This window comes from Halichoerus grypus, chromosome 8 (genome assembly GCF_964656455.1).
Source record: "Halichoerus grypus chromosome 8, mHalGry1.hap1.1, whole genome shotgun sequence".
Lineage (NCBI taxonomy): Eukaryota > Metazoa > Chordata > Mammalia > Carnivora > Phocidae > Halichoerus > Halichoerus grypus.
This window is the reverse complement of record NC_135719.1, coordinates 142699552-142726930: the sequence shown is the minus strand read 5'-3', so window position 1 is coordinate 142726930 and position 27379 is coordinate 142699552. Positions and strand designations below refer to the sequence as shown.

Here is a 27379-nt window from a genome sequence, read left to right as displayed (position 1 = left end):
GAGCAGAGACCCCTGCCCCGAGAGCTCACTGTGGGGACTGCGTGTTCGCATGTGTGTCCTTTAGAGGCTGCTGGCTGGATTCCCGGAGAAGGAGGCCCAGCTGCCCCTGGTCGAAGCGCACGGCCAGCTGGTGATGAAGAAGTCTTCTCCGGAAGGGGCTGCCGTGGTCCAGGAGGAGCTAGAGGAGCTGATGGAGTCGTGGCAGGCCCTGAGGCAGCTGGAGGAAAGCCTGCTGAGGTGAGGGGGTCCCCGGCTCTGAGCCTGGTCTCGGGCAACACCCCCTTTCCATGCAGGGGAGAGCTCAGTGGTGCCCTTAGAACAGGAGGCTGGGGTTCGGCTGGGTGCCGAGCACGGCACCAGGTGCCTCCGTGCATCTCCGCTCTGGCCCAAGGACAGTTCTAGCGGGAGCAGTAGCAGCCGGGGAGTGCCCCAGCGGGGCGGCGGCGGGGGGTGAGCCTCCAGCCCGTGCTGGCCTGGGTCTCGCCGGCATCGATGGGTATAGGCACTTTAATGACAGCGTAAGGTGGGTCTCCAGTGGGAAACTGGGAATGCACGTGCCTGGGGAACATTCTGACAAACCCGAAGGATAGTCGACCCAAAAGATCAGCTCCTGCCACGTGATGCCCCGGTGACCTGGTGAATCCCCATTGCATCACCGCGGTGACTGGGCCGTTCGTCTCTTCAGCCTCATCAGAAACCGGCAGCTGCAAAAGACGGAAGTGGATTCAGGGAAGAAAATGATTTTCACCAACAATATCCCGAAGGCCGGGTTTCTCATCGATCCCATGGATCCTGTTTCCAGGCGTCCCCGTCAGGTGCGTCTGCCTAGTGGGGCTCCCTGGGCCCTGGGAGGCTGGGGCTGGAGTCATGGATGCGGGGGGTGGTCTTCAACAAAGCCCCCTCCCCGCCAGGGGCCATATGCTCAGCTCAGGACTCGGCCACGTCCCATCCTGGGTGAACCTGTCCCTGCTCCTTGTGCCACAGCACAGAGGGACCTGGAGACCCCAGACCCAGGCCACAGGGAAGGTCAGAAGCGTCCCTCGGGCAGACAGGTCCTCACCCCTCAGAGAAGATGTAGCCAGCCGGCCCTACAGGGCTGAGAGCTTCCTGCTGGCCCCGGATTGAATCATGCAGGCTGGGTCCCTTTTTTGTGCCATAAGCTGTATTTTGTTCAAAAGATCTAGCCTAATGACCTAGTGTCGTCCATCCCTTCTCTTGACGGCTTTTAAAACAAGGAACCTCATTGAAAAGACGTTCCTTCCTCGTTCTTCAGAAGCCACACGCCAGCTCTCAGTCTCCCCTGTATTCTTGTACTGCCCCTTCCCGAATCACCTGCCAAGCGTGCCTGTGCCCGGAGGCCTGCGCTCGGGGCCGGGGCCAGCTGTGGGGGAAGCGGAGGCGCTTCTGACCCGCAGGAACGCAGACCCCAGTGCAGAGCCTCTGACACTGCAGTGTGCTCCCCGCGTAGGAAAACGCAGATCCCGCTTCGGCAGGGCCCAGGACTCTGCATTTCTTGAAGCTGGAGGGGGACGCCCGGGCTGCTAGGCCTCGGAGCGCATTTTGAGGAGCGAGGAAGTGGGAACCACAGGCAGTTAAGTAAGGGCAATGGGCTGGGGCAGAGGGCAGATGCTGTGGGAGCTGATGCAGAGAGACCGGGACCCAGTTCAGAGACAGCAAAGGCCTCCTGGGAAAATGTAGGGGAATCCTCATGGCCCAGCGGGAGTCAGGGAGAGGAGAGGAGGGGTGTGTCCCATGCAGAGGAGACGGTGTGAGAGACACAGAGGGAGAGAGCACAAGTGCCAGGGGTCAAGAGGTGTCTGGGGCTCGGGCTCCGGGGGTGGGGGTGTTGGCGGGGAAGGTGGTTGGCGGCACGGGGTCCAGCAGAGCCAGGACTGAGGCTCTCAGAGGGCCACACCGACGGCCTTGCTGGACGGACTTGCATTTTAGACAGCTCCCTCTGGCTGCAGAGCCCGGAGAGGGACAGGTGTGTGCAAGGGTGACCACTGTTATAGCCATCCTGGCAAGGAATGGTGGTGGCTGCCACTAGGAGACCAGCAGGTGACCACGATGACCCACTGTCGCAGCTCCAGCAGCTCGGGGCTAAAGTGCAGTGATCCTGCGCGGTCTGCAGGCACCCGTCCACGAGGTCCTGCGGCACAGCCCCGGGGGGCCCAGGGCACCCTGAGCACCAGCGCACACTGACCCCCTGGGCCACCCCAACCCCGCAGGACCCCCGGACCTGAATCAGAATTAAACTCCTAACGTGGCCACACTGAATGGAGAGACGTGCCCCCTCCCACCAAGGCCTCTCTCCTTACCTTTGGGCATCCTCATCCCCACCCTATGCCTCAGAGGAGACCCCCGGGATGCGGGCCCAGGGGGCTGTTTCACCTCTGATGCATTGGTCGTGCTGCTGCGTGTTCCTTCAGGCAAACCCGCTCCAGGAAGAAGGCAGCCATGAAGGTTTCTCCCAGCTCCTGAGGGACTTCGAGCAGTGGTTAGAGGTGGAAAATGCCAAGCTGGTTAGAATCATCGCAATGAGAACGGCCACCGCCAAGGATTTGAAGACCAGGGAAACGAAGCTACAGGTTTGTTCCCACGGAAAGGCCCTCTGTCCACAGGGTTTGCCCCCGTGGACGTGTTTGCCACCAGGGAGTTCTTCAAAAAAAAAAAGAGCACACACATGGCTTGTGAGCCATTTTTACTTGTGTATAAATAACAGTTCTTAAACTTTTTTGGTTCACGTATTTTAGAAGAACCATTCATTCATTCAGCCTATGTCTGTATTTCCCCAACTTGGAAAATATCACTACTAATCATGACTCTGAAATCAGTTAGCTGTTGCTGTGTAACAAATCATCCCAACCGTTTGTGGCTTTAGACAGCACATGTTCATTTAACTCATGATTCAGAAGGTTGGCAATCTAGGCTAAGCCCATCGGGGCAATGCTTCTGGTTTTGTGGGGCTCCCTGATTTGCTATCAGTTATAGGTTGGCTGGGTGGCTCTACTCTGGGGGTTGGCAGGCCGCTGGAGATGAGCATGAGATGGACCACACATCTCTTCTCCTCTTGTGGGGCAGCCCAGGCTTCTAGTAGCAGAGGCATTGTCCAAGGGCAAGTGGGAGCACCCAAGGCTTCTGGGGCCTAGAGTAGGAACTGCCGCATTACTTGCCCTGTATTCTGTTGGACAAAGAAAATCACAAGGCCAAGCCAGATTCATGGGGAGGGAAAACAGACTCCACCTCTTGAAGGGAAGGACTCAAGGTCATATTACAAAGGGAATGGATATGGCGGGGGGAGGTGGGATGGGAGCGTCGTGGTCATTTTTGCCATCCTTCTACCACCAGTCTTCTTTCTACTCCACTCCCACATCTAAATAGTCCCCCACCCCTCCTGGATTCCACCTCCTGGGTGTGTTTTGTTCTGCACCCTCTTGCTACCACTATGTTAATCTAGGTACTTACCATTTCTAACCTTGATTTATGGCAGTAGGTTCTCAGCTGGCCTCCTTCCTTCCTTTTGGGCCCCCATCCAGGTCACAGCTCAATTCTGCAGCCAGAGTGACCTTCAGCATCATAAATCTGGCTTTGTTCTTCCCTTGACGAGAACCTTTCAGTATAGAGTCCAACCCCACCCCCACTTTAAGCATATCACATGAGGTCATTCTCAACCAAGCCCCAGCCTACCTCTCTTTTTCCTAATTTCTCAGCACTTCTACTATGATATGTTAGGGTTTGGATTTCTTTTCAGTTCTCTTATTTGGAATTCATCTGGGTTCTGGAATCTGTGGTCTAGAGTCTTTCTGGAAAATTCTCTGATACTTTCTTAACTTATTGCCTCTTAACATATCGCCTTGTTTCCCTTCCCCTCTCCTTCTGTGTTGCTGCTGAAACATGGTATTCCTTCTCACTGTGGGCTCTATGTCTCCTCCCTTCTCTTGTGTCTTGTTCATCCTCCAGTCTCTTCCTGTTGCATTCTGGAGAGTTTTTCTACCCTACCTTCCGGTTTACTAATTCTCTCTTTAGCTGTGTCTCATTCACTATTACACATGTCTGTTATGCCTTCAACTTTTGATACTATATTCCCCAGTTCTAGAATTTCTACCCAGTTCTCTTGAAATACCACTCTGTCACTTTTCGTAGCTTCCAGATCCCTGCTGAACTTTTTAAGCCTGGTTTTTAATTCTTCGAGCCTAGTAAAGAGACCTGTTTAACCGAGTGTGTCTAATAACGAGTGTGTCTAATAATTCTAATATCTTAAGTCATTTTAGGAACAATTTTTCTGCGTGTTGTTTCTGTCTGTTCTTGTTGTCGGTGTCTTGCATGTATGGGGCTGCTTTGATTATGTGTGATAGAGGTATGGGGGTCATTTGAGGTTGAGGATCATCTCTTCTCCAGAGGGAATTTTGTTTGTGGCTTCCAGGCAAGGAGGGCTTTCTTGTTCTGAAGCCAGGGAATCGAAGTTCAATGTTGGAGGCTCCCTGCACTCCTGGTGACTTGGAGTGGGCTTCGATCCACACAGGGTGTGAGTTTATTTCGGATTCACCTTTAGGAGCCTCAGCCACAGGGGGAGCGGGTTATGAGAGTCTCCACCCCTACAGAGCCCAGACCTTGACCTTTGTCTCCATAGCCCCGTGAGGCTGCCAAAAGCATGATCTGTTTCACAACTGTTTCTTCCAGAACGGCAGGTGTCCTGCAGGCAAAAGCAGGCCTGAACACTGGGCTTATTTCTCTGGGCTTCATCACTTCCCAGATTTTAGCCTGATGTGCCTCGCCCTCTTGCCAACTCTTTGATGCCTTTTAAGTGTTTTTAATACTTTGTCCTCTCGAGAGGTTTGGTCCAATCACCTAGGGAGTTATGAGCAGGAAGTCCTTCCCGCAGACCTCCTACCTCACATTTGGCCACGACTCATTTCTCGCCATCACTGCCCAACTCCAGCCGTATCAGAGACGACTTGCAATTGCCCCAGGTTAAGCCTCCTTACTCTTGTACAGCTCTCATTCTAGTGGGTTCTGAGAAGCTAAGCAAACTGCCCGTATCACACTATGAGCAGGATGGGGTGAAAGCAGGGCTACAAAGCCAGAATTTAGACCCATGCACTCCGATTTAGAGCCCCACTCCTACCCCCACATCACTACGGCTCAGGAGTCCTGAAGATTATCTGCCCAATCCCAATAGCGCACGTCCAGGCTTAACCATGCCAACAGAAAAGTCGTAGCTTTTTATAATGATGGCAACTCTTATGTCAAGCCCTCCAGAGGACTCGGTTCTAGAACATCAGAGATGGAAGTGACCGTGGAGGTCATTCTGTATTGTTCCAGAAAGCGACTGCCCGTGGATTTGCACAATGGGATTCTCACTTTACAGGCTCTGCCAGCCTCCTCTCAAGTGAAATTTGACTGGCTCCTGCTGACCGGCCTTGTGGGGCCGTCGGGGCCATCTGGAGGGCACATGTGACACTGCTTTTCTCCCACAGGAGCTGGAGGCTCGGGTGCCAGAAGGTCAGCATCTCTTCGAGAACCTCCTCCATTTCGGGCCAGCAAGGGGGACCTCCAACGAGCTGGAGGACTTGCGTTACCAGTGGATGCTGTACAAGTCCAAGCTCAAGGACTCTGGCTACCTGCTGGTAGGTGCTAAGGAAGCACGGGCCCCAGGCCCCGGGGATGGGACTCCGGCTGAGCCCAGGCTCATGTGGGGAGACAGAGCTGGGCCATGCTCACGGGTCCTAGTGCTTGGCTTTAAGATGTCACATGGCCGTCCTGCCACCCCATGTGGCTGGCGCTCCAGGAACGATGGCAGGAGCCGTCCCAGTTAATGTTTCAGGAGCACTTTGCTGCCTTCTGAGCTGAAACCTTCGGGACCCCATTCAGTCCTGTCTCCAGTCTCCAAAGGGCTGGGGGGGGGGGGGCGGTGATGGCTGAGACTCTGAGAATTGGAACTCCCAGGGTCATGGAGCTAGGAAGCAGCAGAGCCAGCATTCAGAATGCCCCGCTGGGGAAGGCGTGATAGAGGGGAGCATGGCCCTGGGGTCCCCGTGGCCCTTTGCACAAAACAATAGTAATAGTCATGAGAGCCTTTATGAAGTGCGATGTCCTCGTAACAACCCTATAAAGGAGATGCTGTTGTTATTCCCTGAGAAGCGACGGGGAAACTGACGCACAAGGGTTAGCCCCAGATGGGGGGCCGTTGAGATGGCCTCCCCAGCGCCAAGCTTTGGCGCTCCAGCTCCGCGGTCCCTGCAACAGCCATGCTGGCCACTAGGTGTCAGTGCAGCCCCGGCCTGGTGGCCGCCCGCCCAGGCCTTCCCAGACGGAATCCCACCTGGGCCTGAAGTGCGTTAAAAAGCTCATTAAATCGAATCACCTGCTGGTTCAGCCTATCCAGATGACCAGAAGTTTTAAAGAAACACTCCCCTGACAGAATGAATATTCCATTACAGGCTCTGCTGGGATTTGAGTTTCACTCACTTAACGTCTTTTTTTCCCCTTTTCCTCTCCTTCCCGAAAATAACAGACACAGAGTTCTCCAGGGGAGCCGACTGGATTCCAGAAGGTACCGTGTCTGCCATCTGCACACGCTAGAGGGCAGGGCGTCTGGAGGCTGGTAGGCCTGCGATGCTGAAGCCAGACTCCTGGGCTTTCTGGAAGGTTCCATGAGGTCCGAGGCACATTTTATGGGCAGTGAGCTCTGGGCTGCCCTGTGCTGGGCCTCGGGGCCCTTGGGAAGCCCCAGGAGGGTGCAGAATGTACTCAGCTGTGACACATCCATGATAGAGGAGGGACCCTGGAGTTTTTCATGCAAAACCAGGACACGGTGGGGAATGGACGGTTATGTGATGACAACGGGTGTGCACCAGGACTGTCCCAGGAAACCCGGACCGTTCCGGGCACACTGGATCGTGCGGCCCCCTGAGTGGTGACGGGCGTCTGGGGCACGGCGGTGGGGGGGACAGAAGAGGAAGGGGGAGTTGTGCCTTTCCTGTCCTACCAGCAGGTGTTTGCACTCGGGCCCGCTGAGAAGGGCTCAGAGCCACTCCCGTGGTGCTTGCAGGCCAAAGCAGTCACAGTAACAGCATTAATAATGCTAATGAGTAACAATTATTATTACTCGAGATGCCAGGTAGTGCCCGTCCACTGTGTGCCAGGAACCGTGCTAAATCATGGTCAGGGCATCTCATTTAAACTGTCCCATCAACGCTCGAGAGGTGTTACTCCCTCCGCTTAAGCACGAGGAAACGGAGCCACGACAGGATTGGAATCCCTCGTTCGGCCCAGGCGTGCGGCTTCTGGGTGGTCTCTGGCCTCTGGCTGCAGAGCCCACATCTTGACTTTCCACACTGTGCCTTGGAGACGGCATCCCGGGGGCCTGGGGGGTATCCCTGCCTCAGGGAAAACCCAGTGTAAGTTGATGTCACCTTTTCCAAGAGAACACACTTGTTTCCCTGCCAAGCCCTGGCCGGCAATGAAGTGAGCCTTTGGCGTGCTCTGCTCCAAAGAGCTCTGGGTTCCTCAAGATCCCTAATGCCATGGAATCTGTTTCCAGGTGCTTTGCACACCAGGATTTCTTCTTGGTCTCCAGCTGGGGTTCATGTCTCACATCTGCAGGGCAGTGGGTGTCCCCTGGACTGGGTGGGGCCGTCACAAGACCAACGCTATGCTTTGGACCCGGCGTCAACTAGCCTTGTGGCTTTGGGCAAGTTGCTTTGCCTCTCGGGGCTTACTTTCCCCATCTGGAAAATGGAATTATCAATGCTGACTTTCCTTCCTTCATGTATGAATGTGGAAGATCATGTGAATGGTTGTTTGTAGAATTCTTCAGAGAGACTAGAGGCCTGGTTTTCCCCCCAATTTAGAATAACACAGAGCCTCCCCCAAGAAATGGGGAAGAGCATCAGGAAGGATGGGGTGGCTCCCACAGTCTAGCCTCGTGGCTCCTGGTGGCCTCCACACTTTAAGCCCCTCCCTGGGGAGCCCCCATCTGATCTGGAGCTCCCGGGTGGAATCAGTGGGAGTCATGTCTGGGTCCCCTGATGCCTTGCACACGGTGAGTGCTCACTGAATGTTTCTGAGTAGGGGGACACATGGCTGGGGGCACCAGGCCTCTAGAGCAGACTCAGTTTCCTGGCAGCCTGTGATTGGCAGAATGTGGAGTGTCCACAGCCTTGTGTTCATTTGCTGTCTCTCATTCATTCATTCATTCATTCCACAAGGATTTACTGAGCACCGACTTTGTGCCAAGCACTGATTCGGGCACTTGGGATCCATCAGTGAGCACAAGAGCAGAGACCCACCCCAGTGGACTGCATGTCCCAGCTGGGTGGAGGGTGCCTGGGAGGAAGGGTTCACACATCTAGCTGGTGGTGCTCCGCACAGTGGTGCGTCTCTGGGGCAGGGGCCCCAAAGGGCAACGGCGGATTCGGGTCTTTATAACAGGTGTTGTCTCATCCGTGACCAGCACAGGTTGGGCACAGTTTTGTAGGGTCTGCAAAACAGGCAGGCTCTACATGGCTAAGAAAAAATGTGCTTATTCGGGCTCTGTGTAAAATAATTGAGTGTGTGAAAATTTGAGTTCAGTGCTGGCTGGCTGGCTCTTGCGAAGTCCGCTGCAGAGAAGTAAGCAGCCTACAAGCCAGTGTGCAGAGGCCATCTTGGGCTCACTTATGTGACAGCTTAAGCACAGATTTCTGGGTCCCACCCCGAGTGTTTGATTCACTGGGGCTGAGTCTCTACTCTGAGAACCACGGCTCCGCACCCTGGATCTGAATCTAGGACCCACCGTTAGTGTGTGTTCCTGTTGACGAGTCCCTCAGCCCGTTTTGCACAGAACAGAATGAGGGTCCACCGAGCTAAGGGTAGGCAGAGTTCTTGTAACAACTGCGTACAGTAGGTTCTTAATTGCCATGTAAATGAGGCCCCGAAGACTTCTTTGGACACCGCACCTGCTTATCTTTCTGCGAACCAAGGGAGCAGTGACGCTTCTGAGGGTGGGGGATTCTTCCCTTCGGTTTGGTTCTTGTGGTCGGTGTGTGGGCATGTGCGTGCGTGCACTGTGCACAAACACACACACACACACACGCACGCAGGCCTGACAGGCAGAAAATAGACTCTGTCTTCAGGTGTTGTAATCTTGCCAACCTAAAAACATTTTGTATGTGATTTTTAGTCCAAAAGGAAGAAAAAAACCTGCCCCAAAGCTAATTATTTATGAGCAGTTGGTTCTCCACACTTTTTTCTTTCTCTGCGTGCACCGAGTCATTGAAAGCTCCAGTGACGTCAATGGCTTCAGCCTGCTTGTTTGTATAAACACAATAATTAAGATTTATTAAATTTGCAGCTTCCTACACACTTGCCAGCTCAATGCCACCGGATCTGCGTGCCTGCAGCCTTCAGACACATGAAATGTAATTGCTTTTTAAATTGCAACTGGGCCGTGAGTCGCCTGAATTTCTGCATTGGCCCCGGGGAAAGTGGGGTACAGTCCTTCTTGTGACAAACTTTGCGTTGAAGAGCAGATTTGCAAGGGTTTCTGGTGGCTTGGGTCAGCTGGGGCAGGGCCAGTGCCCCAGTTTGCAGGAGTGGAGAGCAAACGCCTCCCGTGCACGCTGTGGACCCTGGTGCAGCCCCAGATGCTGAGCGACCCAAAGTTGCATTTTATTTACTTGATCATATTGTGTAGGTCTTAAGACTAGTGATTTTTCACATTTTCACATTTCTGGAATTTGGGCGACTTACTACGGTCTACTCCTCTCAGCGAGGATTTGGGCTTGCTTCCCTCCGCCACCCAGGACGCTCTCCACCTGAGATTTCTCTAAATGGAAAATCTTTGCTTGTAGGTGGTGTCCTGTTTTGTTTTCCTTTGGCTCACACTGATTTTGTAAACTCAGACACCCGGCCTCTGGGAGCTCCAGCCTATGGTTCACATTCGCAGGGAAGAATTCCCCTCGCTTCACCCAGTGCCAAGATCATACCTCATATTTCCTTGCTTCCCCTTTCTGGGAGGTGGGATTACTCCTCGTTTCCCCTGAAAGGGAAGGCACGGCCCCTCGGTGCCCCAGCTTTAGGTGGAGTCTCTCGTCAGGTGCCCCATCTTGGTTGGTTCTGTCCTTCCTGAGTGGTTTGTAAAATAATGACACACCTCACAATCGGCATCCCAGATCAGATGAAAAACTCAGATACTAAATCTAAGGAAGCCTTTGTGAGTTCTCCATGTTAGATGGTAACTTTCTCTCTCGGTAAGTATGATTTTTTAAAAATCCCTACTGTGTGCTAGGTACTATGCTGGAACACTCACGTGCCTGGCCTTTGCCACTCAAAACCACGTTTTTTTTAGTGGGAGGAGCGTGGCCTCTTGGCCCCTTCTCCATATGTGACAAAGGGCCCAGTTCAGGTGGGGACAGAGGAGATGTCACTTGGCTTTGTCCCCGTGTGATTCACTGTGCAACTTTGGGGGCTAAATTTGGCTCTTTCTTGGTCAAAGGGCTGGGCTTGGCTGGGACCGCGCAGTCTCTGACCTTGAAAAGGAGAGAGCCCTGGACGGGCTTCCACCCATGTGCTGTGTTATCCCAGGGCCCTGTCTGTCCATCCGTCCACCGAGCCCAGAAGCAATGAGCTACCGCCGATGTAGGAAAGAGTCTATGCTAACCCTTCGGACATCAAGTTTTTGAAACTTGTCTTTGACTTCAGAAATCCAGACAAGTTCATCTCTATGTGCTCTATTTCCTCATCCTCCCGTCACCCAGCCCACCTGCCTTCTGTGCCACTTACTCATCCCTCCCCCACCCAGCCCCTGGCAACAACGGATTATTCTACTGTCTCCGTAGTTATGTCTTTTCCAGGACATCATAGAGTTGAAATCAGACAGTATGGAGCCTTCTCAGATCGGCTTCTTTCATTTGATAATATGCATTTAAGTTTCCTGCCTGGTTTTGGGGTTGCTTGATAGCTCATTTCTTTTTGTACCGAGTCATATTCTGTCGTACTAATATTCCACTTCTGGTCTTTTTTATAGACCTCTTTCCTCAATGCTGGATCCAGTCCAGGGTCACCCAGTGCATTCAGTTTGTACATCTCTTTGGTTTCCTCTAGGCTAGAACTAGTCTTCCGTTTTTCTTGACCTTGACCTTGAGTCCAGGTCAGAGATTTTCTAGGATGTCCCTCAAGGCACATTTCCCTGGTATTTCCTTGCGATTGCAATCGGGCTGTGCATTTCTGGCAGGAATGTTGCAGAAGGGATGCTGTGTTCTTGGCGCATCTTACTGGGAGACCCACGGTGTCGCTGTGGCCCCAACATCGCTGATGCTAACTCTGACCGCGTGATTAAGGGGGTGCCTGCCAGCCTTCTCCCCCATACAGTGCTGTCCTTTCTTTTGTAATTAATAAGTCATCTCTGCGGCTGCTAGAGACACTGGACGTACAGTGCCTCTTTCTTCAGTGGTTGTATCTACGGGGTTTTCTGCAGCCATCTGGGCAGTTCCTTCTGCTGCCACGGCTTTGTTTCCTGACTCCGGGCTTCCCACTCTCTTGGGTCCATCTCTCCAGTCCAGGTCTCCTTTCTGACTTCAGTCCCAAAGGCCCGCCCACCTGCTGGACATCTACTTGGGAGTCCCACAGACCCTCAGACTCAGCATGTCCAGAGATAGCCTCATTGTATTCCCCGCACCCAACCAAGCCCCAGTCCCCATATCAGTGAAAAACATCATGACCACCCACTTTCCCAAGCCGGATGCCTCCGGGTCATCCCAGACCCTCACCAACCTTGGTTCTGGTCCTAAGCTCAGAGCCTGGTCATGGATGGATCTCAGATGAGGAATGATGAGGGAAGGAAGGAAGGGAAGGGAAGGGAGCCATATGCCCGTACATCTGCTCCCAAATGAGGCTCGCATCCTTGCTTGAGTAATGACAAAATCTCTCCTCACTCCAGTCGTCGATCCAGAGGTCCTTCCCACCAACTAACTAAACGACCTCTAAACGGCCAGCTCAGATGATGTCATCTCCCATCTCTCTCCAAAACCAACTCAAGGTTCTGGAAAGATACAGTCTGTGGCCTGACCATCATGTGCAGAGCCACTCAGGACGGAGATAAAATGAACCCAGCCCCACCCCAGCCACTGCCGTCCTGTCCCTGCGTGGAACTGTCCAGAGCCCCTGAGGTCTCACGGGAAGTGAATCCGGGGCTGTAACTCGGTGCTTTGGCAGCGAGCAGTCAGCGAAGCCATTATCACAGGCATGGCGAGCAGGCCCTGGCCCAGGAAACCCTGGCCACCCTAAGACTCACTGGCGCAGTTGGGGAAATGCAGTGGGCCCCAGACACGGCCCCCTTCTGAGGGAAACCCAGGGAGAGGAAGCCAGCCAGCATGTGGTGCCTTCAGGGACTGGAGAAATTGCTAGTGATGGCTTCGTGGTGGCCATCTTGAATTGCCGGGGGAAAGCTGGCCCCTACCCATCCCTCTTGGTGCTGGCCTGGAAGCATCTCTGTGGTGGTGAAACCCCACCCAGGAAAGCCCTGAAGGCCCCGGTGGTGACGCAGCGTGACTTCCACACTGGGGGCCCCAGCTCGGGGTGGGACCAGATTCAACAGATGTAGGCTGACTGACACCTCGGGCCCGGGGTGACTCTCGTTGTTGGTGTTGTGGCTGAGTTGTTTCTTGTGAGAACACCATGCGGGATGGTGGGCAGAGCCTGGGCGTGGAACGATGTGGTGAGGGAGGCTGTCTGTGTGACCTTGGCCTGGTTCCTTTCCTGTTGGCTCGGCTTCTTCCTCTGGGGAATGGCCGGGGCGGGGAGAACTGAAAGCCGCTGGGCCTGGGGGCTGTGTCCGGGGTGTTCATCAATGGCAGAGCATCTGGACAGTGGGAAGAGCCACAGCCAGTGGTCAGCGAGGATCTGTGTGGTTACCCCATGGACACCAAGGGAGGAGCAGACAGTCAGACGTGCAGGAAGGGAAGGACTCTTTCATTCCCTATTTCATTCATTCAGCACATATTTGTTGAGCAAATGAATGTGGACCCTGCCTCCGAGGAGTCAAGGGGACCATGGACTTTAATCAGTCATCCAAAGGGAAGGTATCGGGGCTGTGAAAATGTATAATGGGGCTGTTTTTTGGTCCTACAGCAGGGGAGGTGCCCCTGAGGAAGCCACTCACAAGCTGAAACTAGAGTGATCAGTAGGAACTAATTAGGTGCATTGGAAAAAGGAGGGAGATTAGTATTCCAGACAGAAGGGATAGCCTGTGCAAAGGCCCAGTGGTGGGAGGACATGAGGGCCTTTGAGGGGACAAGAGATGGCATTTAAGGAGGGTGGTGCTTTTCTCTCTGATGGGCCTGAGGAGATTGGTGGTGCCTGATCCCTGGCACCACCAGGTAGAGGGGGAAGCTTGTGGGGCTGTAGGAGCAACTTATCTGCCCCAGTATCCACCAGTTAGAGGAGGAAGGGAGTGAGCATTTACTGAGCGTAGCATGCATTGCCTCATTTATCCTTCTCACTTTGGTAGGCAGGCATCATCCCTCCCTCTTCCCCAACACAAGAAGGAACTGCGGCTCAGAGAGACTGAATGACCTGTCCTAGGTTATACAGCTAGGAAGTGCCAGAGCCAGGGTAGAACCCAGAACTCGAAACCTTTTCTTTTCCCCCACATCACCTTTCATCCATGGTAGAAGATTAGGTCACATTTACTATGATAAACTCGTCTTGCCTGAACTCCTCAAAACTCTCGAGTCTCAGGTCTGTGTGAGATCTTGAAGGACTTCCAAGCATTTAGTTACCCTACATAACATCTATTTCCTCCCCCCCACCATGTGCTGTCGACCCCCTGCTTCCATACCCTAAGGGATTGGGGGTGTATTGCTTCCAGAGGAAGCCCCTTCTCTCTTCGGATAGTTCTAACTGGGCGGAACACAGGTAGTACTTTCTGTGGGGAAACTGAGGCACAGAGCAGCTCCCAGATCTGGGAAGAGCTGAGATTGTCAACTTCTTTGTTGGGTTCTAGAAAGGTAGTTCATGCCTCTGTGTGTGTGTGTGTGTGTGTGTGTTTTCTAAACATCTGAGGATCATTTTAAAATGTATCTCTTATTTCAAAGAGCATCTCAGAATTCAGGTCCCTCAAAGTGAAAATGTGAGCTCTAAGTGAACAGCCACTGGAAGTCTTTTGAAAAAAGACCACCCCTTGTCAACACTTGTCAATGCAAACACACTTAGGACCTTCAGAGATGTTTTCTCTAGAGGATCCTGGCCAAGGCACTGTTCCTCACTTAAATAAGCAGAATGCTAGCTCTGCGAATGCAGGTGTAAACAAACAGGACACTGTAAACAGATTTTGCATTTGGGAGACCATTAATTATAGGGTTTATTTTAGTGTAATGCCGGGCTAGCATGGGCCTGCAGCATGTTGTTCTCTTTTCCTTTCTCCTGGATGGGTCAGAGATTTGGAATCAGAGAGAGTCAATGTCACATGTCAAGGAGACAAGTTAGAGTCCACACAGGCTGAGGCAGCCCCACATGAACCAGGCAGGTGCCAGGGAACAGAGCACGTGCCAACTAGGTCTGACCCTGCCCGGCAGCTGTGGGAACTCACGCTCACTCAGCTGCTCGGGTGACTTACCTTCCCCCACTCCTAGAGTCCCTGCTGATACCAGTGCAGCCAGGAGGGCCTCTCCACCGTGTGGGTTGTAAGAAGTCTGGTTTTGCAAAATCAGTGTCGAAGGGCTTCGGTGAGTGAGAACATTTGAGGCTGGAGGCATAGGGTCAAGTGTTATCAACCTGGAGGAGATCGTTGGGGCAGGAGATGAGGTGACTCAGGTGTGAGAGCTAGAGAGTCAGAAGTGCCCAGGTCAGAACCCCCCCCCAGGAACACCCCCATTAAGCCATGCTTCCTCATCACATCAGCACTGCCATTGCCATCATCATCCTCGCCATCATCATCACCTTATCACCATCACCACCACAACCATCGTCATCATCCTCACCATCATCACCATCACCACCACCATCATCACCTTCATATCACCATCACTGCCACCATCCTCATCACCATCCTCACCATCATCATCATTGTTATCCTCACCATCATAATCATCACCACCGCATTATCATCATCCTCACCATCCTCACCATCATCACTATCATTGCCATCACCACCATCATCGTCACCATCATCATCATGCTATCACCATCACCACCACCATCATCATCCTCACTATCACCACCATCACCACCACCATCATCACCTTCATCATCACCATCCTCATCACCATCCTCACCATCATCATTGTTATCCTCCTCACCATCACCACCACCATCATCATCATCATGCTATCACCATCACCACCACCACCATTATCATATCCACCATCATCACTACCACCATCATCATCTTCACCATCACCATCCTCATCATCTTCACCATCACCATCACCACCACCGTCATTATCCTCACCATCCTCATCACCATCACTATCATCATCACCACCACCACCACCACCACCATCATGCCATCACCATTATTACCACCACCATCAACACCTTCACCATCATCATTATCCTCACCATCATCACCATCACTTGACTGTAGCTTTGGATTCCTGGAGGGTGACCCTTTGTTTCTTCAGGGGGCCAAAAGATACATTCTACAATAATAGTCCTACTAATAAAAGCTTATATACTTTTAAATTGGTATATAAATATACTTTGAGTCTTCTCTACAGCCTGACAAATGGGGGTAGGTGTTTTATCCCCATCTTGCAGAGAAGGAAACGGCTCAGAGAGGTTATTGACTCTCCCAAGGTCACGTAGATACTGTGTGACAGAGTCTACGTTGGAACCTAGTCAGCCAGGTTCCTAAGAGGTAGGCCTCTGCCCTGCACCATGCTGTATTTTGGCCACGGGACCTCTACTTCCCTGAGTCCCCAGCTCTTGGGCCTGCACTCTTTGGCAGTGAGGACATCCCATGAGGCCACAACCCAACCAGTCCCCCTAGACTTTAGGAAATGTCTTTTGGCCACTTTCATGGATGTTGCCACAAGGAAGTTCATTAGGCATTTGGACCTGCGTGCCTGGCCTTCGGGTGATATTGGTGGTGTTGACGGTGAAGGTGGTGATGAAGAAGGAGGAGAAAGTGATGCTGAAGAGCATGATGATAAACATGGTGGTACCTTTCATACCTTGAATGATTTGAGAAAACCAGAGATCTTTGTTTCTGGCAAAATTGACATTAGCCCCACTTCACAGTCAGGCAAACTGAGACCCGCACGGTCAGACAGTCAGCCAGCCCAGGGACTCTGCTTGCCTAGCGTCCCCCTCGCCCTCCCCTCCCGCTCAGGGCCCCTGCGCCCACTCACACCTGCCTTTGTTCTGCAGAGTCCGCGGTGGCCGGCGCGGTGGCGAGGACTCCGCTCCCTCTTCCCGAAGATGTGCCGCGTGGCGCTCCCCCTGCAGCTCCTGTTCTTACTCTTGCTGCTCTTCCTGCTCCCCGTTGGGGAGGACAGCCGCAGCTGCTCCATGGTCAACAACTTCGCCCGCTCCTTCAGGCTCATGCTCCGCTACAGCGGCCCGCCGCCCACCTGACCGCAGGCGGCCCCTCTCCATCCCTCCGCCCTCCCCAGTGCTGCTTCGGGGGCTGCGGAGGCAGGTGGCCACCGGACACGTACTCTACTGACGTTCTCCAAAGAAAACCACTTTTTATACGGTGTCGTCTTAGTCTATTTATACAGAAGCTGCCCTGTGTGTGACGAGGGGAGACTGGATAGAATTTTTATAGCCTCTGTATGTAGATGCTCAGTCTTTATCGTTTCGTATATGATGTCTCTTTGTGGGGGGCGGATTCCTAGCACTTTGTGGGTCCAGTGGGATTGGGTGGCATTTTGCCTTGGTCTGCAGTCCCCCCCCCTCCCCCGCCCTGAAAAGCAGGAGCAAATAACATGTCACTTATGGCCACCGCTTGCCCGGAAGCCGAGCCCCGAGCCCAGCTGTTAGTGAGAAGACCCCTGAGCTGCGGACATGGAAGAGCCACGCAGGCCCTCCCTCGGCGCCCGGTTACTCTTGCTTTAGGCACAGTGAGGACAAAGGACAGCAGCTTAGACTCTGTGGGTTGGAAGCAGAAGCGGTGATTATCAAAGGCGGGCCTGGTGACAGCAGTGACAAGTGACAAGTGATAGAGTGATATCAAGGAAGGAAAAGAAGAGCTATAGCGAGCAGACCCAGAGCATTGAAACAGCACACAGCAGGGGGCTCCGTGGGCGGGGGCGGGAGCGCTAACCACAACCCCCCGCCCCCCCAGCCTCCGATAGCACAGAGCGACAGTGGAGGTCCGCGGCCATGACACTGATCCGCAGGCACGCTGAGCTGGGGCCCCACGTGCTGTGTGCAAGGAGAAGGGAAGGAGAGAAACTTGGTCGCGGGAGTCTTCATGCAGAATGGGGAGCGCGCTGTGTGCAAGTCCCAGGAAGATGCGTCCCTTCTGTTGCTCTCTGCTTTTTCATGGTCTGTGACTCAAGCCGAAGGGCCAGAAGGGGAGCAGCTGGGAGGCCAGGCACCCGGGATCGAGGGTCCAGGACAGAGATCAGAGATGGACCTTGGAGCTGAGCCCGTCTGCGGGGCTCTGCCTCTTCCTCCCCCGAGAAGGGACTTCAGAGAGAGGCGGGTCTTCTGGGCCCCGAGTGTCCCACACAGGGCCTCACAAGGGGCCATGGCCCAGGCCGCCCCAAACCCCAAAGGAGGCTCCCTCTGGGCAGGGTGAGGCTGTTAATCTCCCTGCAGCCCCTAGGGAGGAGCCGGGGGGACCCTGTGCTGGGCCCTGAGGCCAGAAACATGTCCCTTCCTCCCCAGGGAATTTTGGATGGCTCCTAAGTGCATTATAACTGGATCGTGTTTTTCCTCAATCAACACTAAGTGTCCTTTCAGAAAACGCCTAGTGCCCATTCTTTACAAACTGGTTTCGTCTGTAGGAGACCAAGACGGGGTCCTGCAGGCCTTTGGGATCACAAAGTGTCCAGACCCAGAAAGGCCCTGTAAAGGGAGGGATATGGAGGATCCAGGAGGGTCCTGACTGTCGGCACCAAGCCCCTCCCCACAGCACTCCTGCACACTCGGCCCCTCCCTCTCCAGCGGCCGAGGAAAGCCCGAACCCAGGCTTCCCTGAAACTCAGAGGAGCTGGACATTCACAGGCAGGAAAATGGTACTGCCCAGAAGAGGTCTTGGTTCACACTCAGCACACTTTTCTCCAGATACCAGGAAACCGAGCCACAAGACCATTCTCCAGGGACCACTGCCGTGGAAAATCAGGACTGAGTGAGCCAAGGCCTTGGGCCCAGCTGGCCAAGCCCAGGTGCTCACTGGGCCGTGTGGGTCCGGCGCTGGAAGGTCAGAATGGCAGGGCCTTCGAGCAATCTCCATTCCCACGCTCCCACTTTGCAGGCGGGGAGGCTGAGGCCCAGAGAGGGGAGGAACTTAGCCATGGCCACACAGCGAGAGCCAGGAAGGCCAGACAGAGCCAGGGACCCCCACCCCCAGGCTCACTGTAGCTGGACGCCCCCATGTCAGGAGCTCCATCAAGGAGCAGGCGCTCCAGGCGAAGGCTGCTGTGTCCCCTGTGGCCCATGTCGGGAAGGGGGGATCTGCAGTGTGCAGGCTGATGGCGGGGGGGGGGGGTGGTGGAGAATGTCTCTGCATATTTTTTAAACTTTGATAAGGAGGCCATAGAGCCTGCTTGTTTGCATAACTTTTTTAAAAGAGAATTGATATTTTCATTACTTTCCTATAAATACAGTTGTGAAATAATAGCTCACTTGCTGGTGCTTGTCAAGTGTAATCTCTTCTGCTTAAAGTGGATGCAGACAGTTATGATTTTTATGACTTTCCAGCTTCCTGAACAACAACCGCAAAGAGCTTTCAAGTGCCATTTGAGAAAGGTGCCCCAGTGGGACCTTGTGTGTTTATTTTTCCTCTGTCCCCAGAGTGAGAGTCGTGGAAAGAAATGTGAATATCATGGCACAGCCCAGCTCTGTGTGTTTGTGTGTGTGTGTGAGAGAGAGACAGACAGACAGAAGGAAAGAGGGGGAGAAGGAAGAAGAGGAAGAGGGGGGAGTATGGGAGGGGGAAGCAGAGGGAGAGGGGAAGAGGGGGGAGTATGGAGGGGATAGGAAGAGGAGAGAAGGGGGAGGGCAGAGGAGGAGGGGGACTATGGGAGGGGGAAGCAGAGGAGGGGAGGGGGAATATGGAGGGGGCAGGAAGAGGAGGAGGGGAGAAGAGGGAAGGCAAAGGAGGAGGGGGGAAGGGAGGAGGGGGGAGAGGAAAACAGTGAATATGATCAAAGGTGCCAGTCCCCTCCTCAGCTGCCCCCCACCCTGCCCGTTCTGTTAGTCTGAACTCGCGGGGAAAGGCCCATGCAGGACCCGAGGGTGAGGGGTGGGATGTGCGGGTGCTGACGGCAGGGGAGACTCAGGAGGAGCTCCGCTTCGGAGCAGAGGGGACAATGGCATCCAAAACAAGAGCGCCTTCCATTTGGTGCTCGCAGGTGCCCGGCCCCTTGGTGGGTGCTCTTTGCTCTGGATGTGCAAGCCCTCAAATGCTACATGTTTATTGTCACTTCTATTCCTGGCGCAATTATTCATCTGCAGCCATGGGTCATGGTAGGAATTTGTGGTTGGAAATACCAAACTGAGAAGCCCACTTTGCCCCACTGGAGATTTTCTGAGTTGGAAATAAACATTCTAGTGATCAATTTGGCCAAGACTTAGGATAAGCTCTTGCCCCTCCCCACCTCCTGCCCACTGTTAGTCCCCAGAGCAGGGGCACTGAGGGACCCCCGAGGGAGGAAGGGAGGCTGTGCCTGGAGGGGGCGGGGGGTGAGGGGTCCAGGGTGTTCTGTGAATCCTGAGGAGCGGCTCACGCTGGTGGCGGCAAAGGGATGTCCAGTAAGCCTCTTGTGTCCCTGGCCCAGCCAGGATTGTGCCCTAATTCCCTCTCTCGTGGGAACTCAGCTACTCCAGCGGGCCTCCCCCCACCCCACTCTTCTCAGCCAGTCTGTCACCAGTCTGGGGCAGGACAGGAGAGGTGGCGAGGCCGTGAACTGGGAGCTCAGCACAGGCCCAGCACTAAATACACCGACACTTACTGCTATTACTGCATCCAGGGCAGACACTGATAATAGATTACTGAGACCTTCCCCTCCCCCTCTCCAGCCCAAATGGACCTCAGAGTCCTTCTCAAAACCACTCCAGGCATGGGGCGCCTGGGTGGCTCAGTCGTTAAGCATCTGCCTTCCGCTCAGGTCATGATCTCAGGGTCCTAGAATCGAGCCCCGCATCAGGCTCCCTGCTCCACGGGAAGCCTGCTTCTCCCTCTCCCTCTCCCCCTGCTTGTGTTCCCTCTCTTGCTGTGTCTCTCTCTGTCAGATAAATAAATAAAATCTTTAAAAAAAAAAAACCACTCCAGGCAGCTGCTGCCAATCAATCCATGGGTCATTCGAGAAAAACCTATTTGACCTCCTTGCACCTGATACCCATCCCCTCAGAAAACTCAATTTTGGCCTCCTCCTTTTTTTTTTTTTTTTTAAATTAGGATGTTCCCAATCAAAAATCACTTTCCTTAGTTTAGTACATGGGTGATGCAAGCTAAGCCCAGAAAGCAGATAATGGGATGAATTACCAGATCGAACTTTCAAGGGAAGCAAAATGGAGTAGGAAATGCTAAATTACCTGGTTATTCTAGTGGTCAGAGGTGGGAGGGCTTTTATAGACTGTCTTGTTCCAACCTGTGCCCATTTTGCAGGGGAGCAAACTGAGGTCCCAGCAGCTCCTGTCCACCCAGTGACTCAGGGAGTTAGGTCCAGAGCTGGAGACAGGTCTCACTGCATCAGATAACAGAGTGACAGTGCTCAGTGCTGGACAGGATGCAGATGGAGCTCTGCCGTTAACAGCTGGGTGACTTTGGGTGAGCACCCTGTCACCGTCCCTGCAACCATAAAAGGGGAAGTTAGCCCTGGAACACGCCCCCCGGCGAAGCGGGCATCTCAGCAAGACAGAGGGTAGAGTGGGTTCAGGTGGCACTTAGGTGGATGAGTGGGTAGCTGGATCCTCTGTGTCTCTGTCTCGTGCTCCACCAGAGAGCTCGGAGGCCTCCTGGTCACAGGAGTAAGAGCAGGTCGCGCCGCTGCCTACCCCCTGCGCCACCGGTTGGCAGGGCTCTCTGGGTCCGTTGGGTCCTTATCCTCCCCAAGGTGTTGTGGGCATTCCTTCCCCACTCGGGGTGCTTCCAGGCCCACCTTTTTTAAGACCTGGGGACAGGCAGATGCATCACGTGCCCCTGCTTTCCCAGGCTGTGCTCCTCCCCAGTCCCGGCCCTGTCACCCGGGGCTAAGCTTTTGAGAACAGCTTTGTGTTTGGAAGGAGCCCAGGAAATTCATATTTGCTTTCATTGCTTCTGCAACATGAATTACTCCTGGGTGCAAATCCCGGAAAGAGGCGCGCTCTGAGCTTTTCCAGGCCAGCCCCTCACTTTCTAGCAGAGGGGAAGGGAAAGCATGGGGACACATCCACAGGTGGCCATGGGCACCTCTGGCAGAGGGCCAGATTCAAAGGACTGACACCAGCCATCAGTTCTCCCTCGGTTTCAATGACAAGAGAAATGCCTTCTGTCTGTCCAGGTGAGAAGGAGGAACTTGTTTTTAAAAGGGAATTTAAAAAACAAAACTCACAGCAGCGCACCCAGAGCCTTAGAGAACAGTCAGCCAGTTGAGCATCCCCCACCCACCCCGTGCCCGCCTGCTGGTTGTCATGGTAACATACCCGTGCTCACTGGTTGGTACCCAACCACCTTGTCCAGATGGGACAGTGAGCGTACGGAGGGATCTGTTTCCCCAAAGGGTCCGGGCTTCCTTCCAGGGATGCGGACCCTTAAGGTCAGCAATCAGGCCCCCGGCCCGCAGCCCCCCTGCCTGTTCTGAGAAGAAAAAGAGGGAAGAAACCTCCATTGAGGGCCTACAAGAGGGCCCTGACTCCTTTGAAAAGCCTGTGTTACGGGTCACGATCCTGTGGAAAGCAGAGCCCAGGGAGGGTTAGCAGCTTGCCGAAAAGCAACCAGAGAGTCCGCGAGTGGCCCGTTTGGGACTTGAACCCAGGGATGATGGGCTCCAGGCCTCTCCGTGGAACTCCAGCCTCAGCTGCCTTTCTGTTCTTGGTGGCCATGGGCTGCTGCTTTGGCAGCCGGTTACCAAGTAGAGGGTGACCCGGAGCAGGGGCTGCAGGGCTTTGCCCCAGGCCCACTCCCTCCAGGGAATTCTTCACCTCCCACTGACATCGGGAACGGGTACCACCACGATGAGTGCCAGAGGCTGGGGACAGGTGCTTGTGTCCCCTGGAAGAACGGAGACAGGCTGCCTCTCACAGGGCGGGGATGGGGGGCACGGGGTGGGGGACCAGAGTGGGCTTTGTGACGTCACTGCCCGAAAAGCTGCTCTGATTTCTTCTACTAGAGAAAAAAAGAGGCGTTTTCTCTCTAGGGGCCGAGGCCATGCATGGTCTAGAAGTTTTATTGGCAAGGAAGAAGTGGACAGAGGCAGGTATGTGTGTGTGTGAATGTGGTGTGTGTATACTATACACACATCTGCTCAGAAGCAGATGGGGCAGCCTGGTTCCCAGCCCTGGGCTTCTGGAAAACAGACACACCATGGTCTCTGGCAACCTCAGGATGACCGTGCTGGACCCAGGACATTTCCTCAGATAATAGCATTTTATACTTCTTCTGGAGCAGCTGTTTGTCCCCTGTCATTCTCCACACAAAGGGGAATGTCAGTTGACCCCTGAGATTCTCTGCCATCTGGAAATTTCCTTAAGCTGGTCTGGAAGTGATGCTCTCTCTTTTTCTTGGGACAGCTTGTGAAAGAGGACTTAGCTCGAGGGGTCCTAGATTCACCCACGTCTTACTCTGTGTGTCTGTGTCTTTGTGTTTTAGAAGCCCCTGGTGTTCATAAGGTGCCAGGGGCAGGAAAAATGGCAAGGTTCCAGGACCGGCTTTGGAGGAATGAATGCTTTCTCCCTCCATTTCAAGTCCAAGAGACCAAGCCTCTTGTTCCAAAGCCCAATGGATTCGTTAGTGTGTCTCGTCTCCTCTCCCAAGGAAGGATCCAGGCCTCTGCAGAGCCCCACCTGGAGGCATCAGCCACATCCCTGCAGTCTCTCTACCCTCAGACAAATCCTCAGGGGCAAAGCTGCCCCATCTTTGCAACCTGACATTGACTGGCTCTTTACAGCGCTGGATTGGTCTGGTTAAGGCAGCGTGGACCAGGCGACTGGCCTGGTGGAATGGGTGTGTGTGTGTGCGCGTGCGCGCCACTTAAGTGGGTTTTGGCATGAAAAGCAAGCTAACTTCACTGTTTAAAATGTTCTATTATGTAGACAGTATTCACGGGGACCATATCCACTCTCATCATATTATTTGTGATTGTAAAACACGCATTTGCAATAAATTAAGCTTTCTGGGAAGGCAAGCAGTATCGGAGCCAAGTGAGTGTCCTGAAACATGTGTGCTTTATCTCGGTTCACATCAAGTCCACAACCAGCCTAGAGCCTTCCCTGCTCAGGAGGGAGGGACGCGTGGCCTCTTCTAGTCTCTTCTCAGTACTGTGTTTCAAAGTCCCACTGACGTCCTCAGCCCCTTTCTGTTGTTCAAGTTGGAAGGAGCTGTGTTCTCAAAGACTGGCTTGATGTTTTTGTTGTTGCTTTATGTGTTTAAAAATGTATCTGCTTTATGTTTGGAAATAAAAATCTCTATTTTGGTCTATGAAGCATTGTGTGGTTTGGAAAACTCTTTCTGAAGTCGAGGGGTTTTGTCTGAAGAGGTTATGAGGAGAAAGAGGGTAGGTGGTGAGAGCTGACTGAATTTTAAATTCTGGCTTCTGGGCAGAGGCAGGGCCTGGTTTATGCAGAGGATGACCTCAGGGCAATAGCGGTTCTCAGCTCGACAGGAACATCGGGATCACCCGGGAAGCATCTTCGCAAACATCACCAGCATCTCCCCCAGAGCTGGTGGGCTGTAATCCGGGGGGTTGGCCAAGTGGATTTTGAAAATTCCAAATGCACCGAGTAGAGAGGCGGCCCAAAACAGAGGCAGGCCCCAGGCAAATAACAGAAGGCCCTCCCAGCACTTTGCTCCCACCCCTTGGATCAAAGCCCCACGTTGATGGTTTGTTTAACAAACAGTTCTTAGGTCTGGGGATCTGGTGTCTGAACCCACAGGGCACTGGACGCCATCGCCAGAGAGGGTGCAGAGAAGGAGAAGGGGGGATACCATTCGAGGAGAGGTCTAAGAGACCAGTGGTGAACCCCGGACCCACCGCCAGTTAATGAAGCCTCCTAGCAATGGCCCTGACTTGCCAAGAAAAGGGGAATTTGTGTCCAGAACCTTCTGTTTACGAAGTGTATCCTTCAGTTTCGAACACTATCCACGAGAAGGCTTTAAAACAGAAAGGCTTTGCCTCTTGCATTATTTACTCCCCACCCCAACCCCAAATTTTAAAAATCTGCTGTTAACTTCAATAAGGCTCGTAATACTTTTCCTGGTCTGTTATCTGAAGAAACCCTCGTCACTTATTAAGAGGAGAGAGAGAAGGACCTCTCAGGTGAGAGCAATGTGTCTGTAATCCCTCGCTCCTTCAGTGGCCAGTGGAAGGTTGAGACCAGGTTTTAGAGTGCGTGTTCATCTAAGTGGTGTCCAGAATTGTGAGTGAGAAGGACTTGGAATCCTAGATGCAGGATCCGGTTCCGTGGCACGTGCCCTGGAGCTCAACCCCATTCCGATCACTCCCTGAGCCTCTGACTTGGATGGGAGAGGCTGCTCTGTTAGAAGGGGGTCCTTGGTTTCCAAGGCCGGCCTTCACAGCAAGGGAACCGGTGAAGTCCCCAGTGCCCCAGCTGGTGGCCGCTGGTGCCAAAGGACAGAACGATTTTCTATTGCGGGACTACAGCAAAAGCAGCGTTTGTTTGCTACAAGGAATGTCCTGAAAGAAGGGAGTCCACCAGGGATCCTGGGGCCCACTGGCTAATGCCTTAGAGGAGTGCCCAGGGCCCTCGAAGAAACCCCCGTGAATCTTGTGGCCTGGGGTAAGGGGGCTCCTCGGCTTCTAATTAGCTGTCCCCCAAAACAAAACATAGGCGGTGGAGACAGCTAGAACTCCGTCCCCTGGGATGCTCTGCCCTTTAGGTGTATGTAGGTCCTGGCGTTGGCCGGTGTAGCCGATTCCAAAAAGCCTTAATCTGTAGAAGGTGAGAGTGTGCCGTGCATCGTTGATGGTAACTGGGGCACACATTTGTTCCTACAACGGAGACATCAAACCCTGGGCCAGGCACTTCGGTGTTAAAACATCATCTCAGTGGGAAAACCATAGTCTAAATCTTTACGGTGCTCTCATACTCCTGGCTGGGTGATTAAGTCATTTTTTGTAAGAGAGGGAGAGAGAGAGCGAGAGGGAGAGAGAGAGAGAAATGTTGGGGGGGGACGGGCAAAGGGAGTGGCAGAGAGAGAATCTTAAGTAGACTCCATGCCCAGCACAGAGCCCGATGCGGGGCTCGATCTCACAACCCCGAGATCACGCCCTGAGCCGCAACCAAGAGTCAGACACTGAACCGACTGAGCACCCCAGGTGCCCCAAGTCATTTTTACGACTATGTGATTTTTTTCCCCCCGGCACAACCAGCCCTGCTATGGAAGTAATTCTCTTCCCTGTTTTCATCTGTGGCTTCCCAGCCCAGCCGTGACACGTTTAATTGGAGAGATTCATCATCTTTCGTGGAAACCCCTGGGTGAGAACGTTATTCAGCTACTTGGCCTTGGCCCTTTCTGTCACCGTCTCACCAGCCCTGGCTCCCAGCGCTCCTGCAGTGACCTCTCTCCACCCTGCTTCCTCCGATTAGGCGGCGAGGGGGGCGACCCCGGCCTGCTCGGGGCTCCCGTAGCGGGGATTCCGGATGGCGGTTGTGTTTTGGCCTGCCTCCTGCTCGGCCACCGCCTCCAGTCCCGCTGGGTCTTCACCGTGGCCTTCTGCTGCCAGTTTCTAACGGGAGGACTCCGCTACCAGTGGACATCAAAGGAAATTGCTCCAAATTGTCCCGCAACCGTCTCTCTCACATGTGAGTGTGGGGGGTCCCGTCCTTGAGCATGTGCAAATAATTGAGGCCCTTTTGCTTTGGAATAAGGTGACGGGATGACAAAAAGAGAAGTTAAAAAAAAAAAGGCTAAATGCAATTCGGTATCCTGGATCGCATCCTGGAACAGTAAGGGGACGTTATCAAAAAACTCAATGAAATGCAAATGAAGTCTGTAGTTCCCTTAATAACATTGCACTGGCGTGAATTTCTCGGTTTTGACAAGTGTCCCACGGTTATATAAGATGTCAGCATCAGAGGAGACCGGGGGGAATGGTGTCTGGGAACTGTGTGCTATGTTTGCACCTTTTCTAAAATGATTCCAAATAAAAAAAAGTTTTTTTAATACAGATTTTTTTGGCCTTGGGAAAATCGTGAGGGTGTGGTCCTGGGGACTTCCAGGTGAGACCAGAGCTCGGGCTGAGGGGGCAGAGGCTGGGCAGGTCTGGGTGTCCTGGGATGTGAATCTCCTAGGCATGGAGCTCGCAGCGTGACCAAATGAGAGAACGGGCAAAGTCTTCACACCTGGGCACCCACCCAGCGACTGGTCATGACACTGGGACCGGGCGGTGTGAGGTTCCCACCCATGGGAAGACTGGACAAGCAGATGGGGAGGTCCTCTCGGCCAGCGTGGCTCCGGACCCCACTGGAGCACCGTCCACACCATGGACTTCTGTCCATCCACTCCTCGGGGTACTGCTGGGAGACACTTCTCTGCCAACAGGCTGTGACTGAGCTTCTTACACCTGGGACGCTGACATGCCCTCCCTCTCCCCCCAGCCCCACTCCCAGGCTAATTTATGGCCATTGGTTTGCATTTTCTCCTCCTTCAGCTGCTCTTTGATTCCTGCTCTGTTCTCTCGTCCCCTGGCTTTGACCACTTTCTGGTTCCATAAATCCAGATCTGTTTTGATGTTTACATCGTCCAGGACTGGGCTGGCTAGCAGGCCAAATCTAGCTGCCACCCATTTTTGTTTAGCCCGAGAAGATAACCATGATTTTTAAATGTTTAAATGGTTCTGTTTTTTTTTTAAGATTTTATTTATTTATTTGACAGAGAGAGACACAGCGAGAGAGAGGAACACAAGCAGGGGGAGTAGGAGAGGGAGAAGCAGGCTTCCCGCCGAGTAGGGAGCCCAATGCGGGGCTCGATCCCAGGACCCCGGGATCATGACCCGAGCCGAAGGCAGATGCTTAACGACTGAGCCACCCAGGTGCCCCTAAATGGTTCTATGTTTAAAAGGTCACA

At 53.5% G+C, this 27379-nt stretch overlaps 1 protein-coding gene across 3 annotated transcripts in view; it reads left to right on the top strand.

The window, feature by feature from the left end:
• The window catches only part of SYNE3 (spectrin repeat containing nuclear envelope family member 3), a 95687-nt gene extending 71913 nt beyond the window's left edge, over nt 1-23774 (top strand). For 2 of the 3 annotated variants that reach the window (XM_078054165.1, XM_078054166.1), the window contains exons 13-18: nt 65-237; nt 686-815; nt 2430-2588; nt 5478-5627; nt 6515-6553; nt 22943-23774. In XM_078054165.1, coding sequence (XP_077910291.1) covers nt 65-237; nt 686-815; nt 2430-2588; nt 5478-5627; nt 6515-6553; nt 22943-23260 — 969 coding nt within the window. In that variant the 3' untranslated portion in view covers nt 23261-23774. Of the gene's footprint in view, nt 1-64; nt 238-685; nt 816-2429; nt 2589-5477; nt 5628-6514; nt 6554-16350; nt 18777-22942 lie in introns of those variants that run through there. The other variant, XM_036106151.2, reaches the window with a different exon arrangement.
• The last annotated feature ends 3605 nt before the right edge of the window (nt 23775-27379 follow it).